The 6,913-nt window shown below is 70.8% G+C and overlaps 1 protein-coding gene across 1 annotated transcript; it reads left to right on the forward strand.

The window, feature by feature from the left end:
- Window positions 1-434: 434 nt before the first annotated feature.
- On the forward strand, window positions 435-6,371 carry ZMYND15 (zinc finger MYND-type containing 15). The gene is given in 14 exon segments (XM_038386175.2): window positions 435-1,292; window positions 1,793-1,884; window positions 1,886-2,022; window positions 2,104-2,259; window positions 2,353-2,513; window positions 2,608-2,763; window positions 2,863-2,949; window positions 3,231-3,347; window positions 3,540-3,628; window positions 3,965-4,066; window positions 4,154-4,283; window positions 4,696-4,754; window positions 5,358-5,518; window positions 6,188-6,371. Coding segments are annotated over 14 exon segments (1,950 nt in total). The 5' UTR covers window positions 435-964; the 3' UTR covers window positions 6,363-6,371.
- Window positions 6,372-6,913: the final 542 nt, after the last annotated feature.

Consider the following 6,913-nt stretch of genomic DNA (forward strand, 5'->3'; position numbering starts at 1 on the left):
GGTGCTCACCCCTGGGATGGGGAGATTGGACCCAGGCGTCCGGGAGGGCAGAGCAGGATGCTCACCCCTGGGGAGGGGAGATGGGACCCAGGCATCCGGGAGAGCAGCAGAGGGTGTCACCCCTACCCCAGGGCGGGGGAGGGGGTTCCCCGGGGAGCCGGAACCCCGTGATGTCACAGTGGAATCTCAGGGTGCCCGGGTATTTACCTTCAAATCAGCTGGAGGAAGCAGGTATGGGGGGGGCTGGGGCAATGGGGGGCAGGGATGGATTGGGGTTATTTTGAGGGGGGCAGCAGTGGGAGGGTTGGGCAGTTTAGGGGGTCGGGTCCAAGAATCTGGGAGGACTTTATTCAGGGGGGCTGGGAGGGGGTCGGGGGTACTAGAATGGGGGTCAAGGATAGGGAAATGGGGGACACAGGATGTGGGTTGGGGGGCCTAGGGGGTGTCTCAGCCCCCCAGGAAAGAATTCAGGACCGAGTAACAGGTTTGGGGGGTTGGGGTCACAGGGTGGAGGTTTGGGGGGCTCTCTGCTCTAACTCCCCCAGGATGGAGTTTGTGACCAGTTGCCCGGCTGGGAGTTTGGGGGTGCAGAGTGGAGATTTGGGGGTGCAGAGTGGAGGTTTGGGGGGCTCCCTGCTCTAACCCCCCTGGGCTCCCAGGATGGAGTTCGTGATGGGGTACTGGGGTGGGGGTTTGAAGGCGCAGGGTGGAGGCTTGGGGTGGAGGTTTGGGGGTGCAGGGGGCAGGTTTGGGGGGCTCCCTGCTCTAACCCCCCAGGCCCCCAGGATGGAGTTCATGATGGGGTACCGGGGTGGAGGTTTGGGGGCACAGGGTATGGGTTTGGGAGTCCAGGTTTGGGGGGGCTCCCTGCTCTAACTCCCCCGGCCCTCAGGATGGAGTTCATGATGGGGTACCAGGGCAGGGGTTTGGTGGCTCCCTGCTCTAACCCCCCCAGCCCCCCAGGATGGAGTTCGTGACTGGGTACCGGGCCGAGGTGCTGGACCTGGCAGAGCTGCTCCTGGGGTGGCACCGGCGCCAGGCCAGGGGCCCCCGGGACGGGCAGCACCAGCGCCGGCAGGAGGGGCACATCCGGCGCCTGCCCCCCGACCCCGCCCTCTGGCTGCTGCACCTGCTGCCCAACCCCCGGCTGGCCCTGGGCCTGGCACTGCCGGGGGGGGCCCGGGGGGACCCCCGGGGGCGGCTCTGCTGGGAGGACGCCCTGCAACTGCGGGACCTGCAGCGGACAGTCACCTTCCTGCATCTGGACGAGGAGGACGAGGGGCCGGAGACAGGTACCCTCCAAGTCACCGCTGGGCCCCCCATCTCTGTGGGGCTTCCCTGCTTGGCCCCCGTCCCCCCAACCACCACCAGGCCCCTGTCCCTGTGCGGCTCCCCTGCCTGGCCCCCGTCCCCCCAACCCACCGCTGGGCCCCCATTCCTGTGGGGCTCCCCTGCCTGGCCCCTGGCCCCCCAGCCCACCGCTGGGCCCCCATTCCTGTGGGGCTCCCCTGCCTGGCCCCCTCCCCAACCCACCGCTGGGCCCCCCGTCCATGCCTCTCCCTCCCCCAACCCACCACCTAGCCCCTGGCCCTGTGGGGCTCCCCACCAGTCCCTCTCCCTCTCCCCCTCCCCCTCCTCTGCCTGTCCCCCTACACCCCACCCTGCCAGACACCCCTATTCACCAGGCACCCTCCATCTACCCACCCCCGCTGGGCCCATCTCCTGCCCCACACCTAGGGCTATGCCCCGCCCCCCACCCCCCATACGGTCTCACCTCCACCGCCCCCCCCAGGCCAGGCCCTGGTGCACGTGCAGCACCTCCTGCTGGTGACAGATGAACACGGGACGGTGATGGGCCTGGATTTCCAGCTGGGGGCCGGGGCCCCCCCCCCAGCCGGCCGCGCCCCCCCCGCTGGAGCAGCTGGCACTGGACCTGCTGGGCCGGAGCATGGCCTGCCCGCTGGGGGCGGGGGAGCCCCGCCGGCCCCGGCTGCTGGCCGTGGGGGACCCCGCCTTGCACAAGTGAGTGTGACACAGTGGGCGGGGGAGGCGGGGGGGCTCCGTGCCCTTCGCCCGCCCCGCTGAGCCCCGCTCTCCCCGCAGGTCGCTGGAGCCCCTGCTGCCCCGGCTCGGGGTACGACTGAGCCCAGGGCCCATGCGGGGCTGGGGGCCGAAACCCACCTTCACCTTCCCCTCCATGCGCGTGCGAGCCTGTCACGTGTGCAAGGGACACGGGTTCCAGGGGCGGCTGGCGCCGTGGTGAGCAGCGGCCGGGGGGCGAGGAGGGGGGCGCGGCTGGGTACCGGAGGGGGGGCCATGGCTGGCTCTGAGCCCCCCCTCTGCCCCCCCCAGCCAGCAGTGCCGGGCCGTGCTGTACTGCTCCGAGCGGTGCCGGGCCACGGACTGGGCCCGCAGCCCCGAGGACGCAGCCCACCGGGCCTGGTGCCCCCGCATGGCGGGGTACATGGCCCGCGCCCGCCAGCTGGCCGACCTGCCCTTCAGCTTCGCCGCCGGTGAGCCCCAGCGGGGTGGGGCGGGGCGGGGGGCTGGGGCTGCGGCCCGCAGAGAGCTGGGGTTTATCGGGGGTCCCCCCCGTCTCCCCTGCAGAGGTGACCAGCGACGGGTTCAACAAGGAGGGGTTCCTGGCCGCGCGGGGGCTGACCCGGGGGTACTGGGCCCACGAGAGCATGCTGGTCCGGGCCCCCGACTACGGTGTGGGGCTGGGGGGCAGAAAGGACTGGACACCCGGCCCCCTGCAGAGCGGTGAGCGGGGGCGGGGGGGGGCTGGGGCCTGTCCCCTCTAGGGGGCGCCGGCTCACGTCCCCGCACTAACACCCCCTTTCCCTCCCCCCACCCCCACAGGTAACCCCTTCGAAGCGCTGAGGCCAGAGGGGGGAGCTGCCCTGCCCCCCACCTCCCCGGAGCCCCCTACATGCAGGACCTATTTCAGTGAGACAGGGGAGGGGCGGGTAATAGTGGGGGGGGTCGCAGCTGGGGGAGGGGCCAGTGGGAACTGGTCCTATCTGGGGGAGGGGCCAGAGACAACTGGGAGGAGGGGGAGGGGCCAGTGACAACTGGGGGGGCTGGTCCCATCTGGGGGGAGGGGCCAGTGGCAGCCGGGGCGGGGCTAGTAACAGCTGGAGGCGGGGCTGGTTCCACAGGCGGGGAGGGGCAGTCACAGCTCGGCGGGGGGCTGCCCCCCAGCCCCGCTGACCCCCGTGTCCCCCCAGGCTCGTGGCAGGAGTACTACGCGTGGCGGGGGCTCCCGCTGGGCTCCCCCCTGGCCGTGCTGCTCAGCTACCCCCTGACCGTCTATTACATCATCACCCAGTTGGCCCCCCGGCACTGTGAGTGGAGGGGGGACCTGGAGGGGCGGGGGGGTCCCCTCCGCGCGGGAGGGATGAGTGGTGGTGGGGGGCTGGGAAGCTGGCGTCACCATCTGGTCAGGGGTGGGGAGCCCCAGTTCTGGGGGGGGGTCTGGGACCTGGGGGGGTCCCCTGCCCCCCTCTGACCCCCCCATTCCTCTGACCCCCCCCCAGTTCCGGAGCTGAACATCCTGAACAAACAGTCGCTGAAGATTCACATCGTGGAGACAGGGAAGGAGTCGGACATGGCCCCCCTCTTCTGGGTGCGGGGGGGGTGCTGGGGGTGGGGGTTGGGGCATGGGGGCTGGGCACTGAGGGTACGAGGGGCAGGGGGCGCTGTGGGGCAGGGCTGTGCTCTGGCAGCTTTGGGGGTTCAGGGGGCACCATGGGGCAGGGCTGTGCTCTGGCGGGTATGGGGGGTGCCGTGGGGCAGAGCTGTGCTCTGGCGGGTATGGGGGGCAGGGGGTGCCGTCGGGGAGAGCTGAGCTCTGGCGGGTATTGAGGGCAGCATGGGGCAGGGCTGTGCTCTGGTGGGTATGGGGGTGCTGTGGGGCTATGTGGGGCTTGCTGTGATGCCCCCTCCTCTTTGGGCCCCCCAGGAGCTGTCCTTGTTGCTGCCCCACGTGTCGCTGGAGCTCCTGTTTCTGGGGGGCGTCCTGCCCCCCGAGGCTGACGGACAGCAGCTCCTGCTGCAGAGAACGGTGAGGGGGCGGCCAGGGGGGCGGGGGAGCCCTGAGCCTCATCCCCCCCATGGCTGATCATCCCCCCCCCATCTTTTCCCCCCCCAGGAGACGCAGGGGGTGCGCGTCTGGCCTGGCCCAGCCCCCAAGGCCAAGGGGGGGCGGGGGGGGCTGCAGCTGAAATTCTGCGCCCAGCCCACCCCCCTGCTGCAGGGCCCCAAACCCGACCTGGTCATCGGTGAGTGTCCCCCCACGGGGGTCCTGGCTGGGGGAGCCCAGGGGGAGGGACCCAGATCAGGGAGGGGGGACCCTGGGGGGCTGTTAGGGGGAGGGGCCCAGGCAAAGGGGGGAACTGGGGGGGCTGTTGGGTGGAGGGGCTCAGGCCAAGGGGAGAACCGGGGGGGCTGTTGGGGGGAGGGGTCCAGGCCAAGGGGGGAGCTGGGGGGGGCTGTGTGGCAAGGAGGGGAAAGGGAGCTCACTGGGGGGGCACGTGGGGGACCCCACCGCGTGGGGATGGCACAGTCAGGGGTGGGGTCCCGGGGGGTAGGGAAGGGCTGATAGTGAGGGAAGGGATTCCCCAGGGGCACAGCAGGGAGGATCCCCTCATTTCTGGCCGACCCCTGAGCCCCCCCCCGCCCGTTATTTCTCAGGGTTCAATTCTGGCTTTGCACTGAAGGACACCTGGCTCAGTGCCCTGCCCCGCCTGCAGGTGGGTGCCCCCGCCCCACGCCCCCCCAACCTCCCCTTGTCCCGCAGCACCTGCCTCTGAACCCCCAAACTCCCCTCCCCCTGCTGCACCCCAAACTCCTCTCTTCCTGCCATACCCCCAAACTCTGGCCCCGGACGCCTGGGTCCCCGGTGGCTCTGGACCCGCACACCTGGATTCCTGGCGGCTCCGGCCCCGGACTCCTGGGTCCCCGGTGGCTCCAGACCCGCACACCTGGATTCCTGGCGGCTCCAGCACCGGATGCCTGGGTCCCCAGCGCCTCTGACCCCGGACGCCTGGGTCCCCGGTGGCTCCGGACCCGCACACCTGGATTCCCAGCGGCTCCAGCCCCGGACGCCTTGGTCCCCAGCGCCTCTGGCCCCGGACACCTGGGTCCCCAGCACCTCCAGACCCTCACGCCTGGCTCCCTAAGGGCTCCGGCCCCGGACACCTGGGTCCCCAACGCCTCTGGCCCTGGACGCCTGGATTCCCGGCGGCTCCAGCCCCGGACACCTGGGTCCACAGCGCCTCCAGCCCCTCACGCCTGGCTCCCTGAGGGCTCCGGCCCCGGACGCCTGGGTCCCCACGTCTCCGTCTCCCCCGCAGGCGCTCCGGGTCCCGGCCTACTTCACGGAGTGCAGCGAGTACAGCTGCGCGGTGGACGAGGCCACGGTCTCCATGGCCACGGGGGGCAGCGCCGGCCCGGCCCACGTCAACCCCTTCCGCTCGCCCTTCCGCCAGGCCGGCATCGACAACGCCATGCCCTGGTGGGTGCCGGGGGGACGGCGGGGGAGGGGGCGGACGCTCACATGACCTCTGACCCCTTCCGCGTGCCGTGACCTTTGACCCCCACTGTCATTAGCCCCGTTGACCTAGCCTCTGGCCCTTGTGGCTCTATGACCCCTTGTACATCACGAGTGACCTCTGACCCCCACCCCCTTTTTAGTGTGGCCTCTGACCCCCTTACATGCTGGATCGACCTCTGACCCCTTGTACTCATTAGCATGACCTCTGACCCCGATCACACACTGGGATGACCTCTGACCCTCTGTTCTCAGCATCATGACCTCTGACCCGATCACACATTGAAATGACCTCTGACCCCTTGTTCTCGTTAGCATGACCTCTGACCCCAACATCAGTGACCCTTCCCTTGGCCTCGCCAGAATGTCCTTTTGACCCAGGTCATCCGCCATCCATGTGACCTCTGACCCCAGCATCGCTGCGCCCCTTGCAATGACCTGTGACCTCATGCCCTCTCCATGACCTTTAACCCCTGCCATGGCGCCAACCAATCACATGACCTCTGACCTATTGGCCCTCGCCCCTGTATTTTGACTCCCCCGACCCCCGCAAGCCCCCACCACCACCAATGACCTCTGACCCCCGTTGCCCACCATTGCCATGACCTCTGACCCCTGTATTCTCCCCCCCAGGTACTCCAACGCCTTCATCTTCCACCTGCTGTACAAGGGGCGGGCGGGGGGGGCACGACAGCCCCCGCGGCCGGCCCCGCCCCCCACCCCCGGCCCCGCCCACCCGGAGCCCGGCCCGGCCCGCGCCCGCCGCAAGGAGAAGCGGCAGAACCGTGGCGGCCGCCGCCGCAAATAAGGGGAGGGGGCGGCGGGGGGGGCTAATAAACCCGCCCCGGCTAACGGAGCCTGCGCCTCGTTACTGTCCCACCCGGGGTCCCCCTCCCCCGCCCTGGGGACGAGTTGGTCCTGCCCCCCCCAGCACTGACATCACCCCCCCACACCGTCCCAGCCGGGCCAGGCACCGGCTCCCCCCCCCCACCCGCTCCAAGGCCGAGCCGTGACTCTGCCCCTGGCACCGGGGGGGGGTCGGTGACGTCGCATCCACCCCGGCCCTTTGCCCGGCTTATCGCAGAGCAAACAGCCCTGGGCCCGGGAGACACGGCTGGGACTCCCGCAGCGCCCGGCAGCGGCCCCCCACTCCTCCGGCGCCCGGCAGCGGCCCCCCACTCCTCCGGCGCCCGGCAGCGGCCCCCCAAATCCTCCGGCGCCGGGCAGCGGCCCCCCCACTCTTCCGGCACCCGGCAGCGACCCCCAAATCCTCCAGCGCCGGGCAGCGGCCCCCCCACTCTTCCGGCACCCGGCAGCGTCCCCTCCACTCCTCCGGCGCCCGGCAGCGACCCCCAAATC

This window comes from Dermochelys coriacea, chromosome 28, assembly GCF_009764565.3.
Source record: "Dermochelys coriacea isolate rDerCor1 chromosome 28, rDerCor1.pri.v4, whole genome shotgun sequence".
In the NCBI taxonomy this organism is placed as follows: domain Eukaryota; kingdom Metazoa; phylum Chordata; order Testudines; family Dermochelyidae; genus Dermochelys; species Dermochelys coriacea.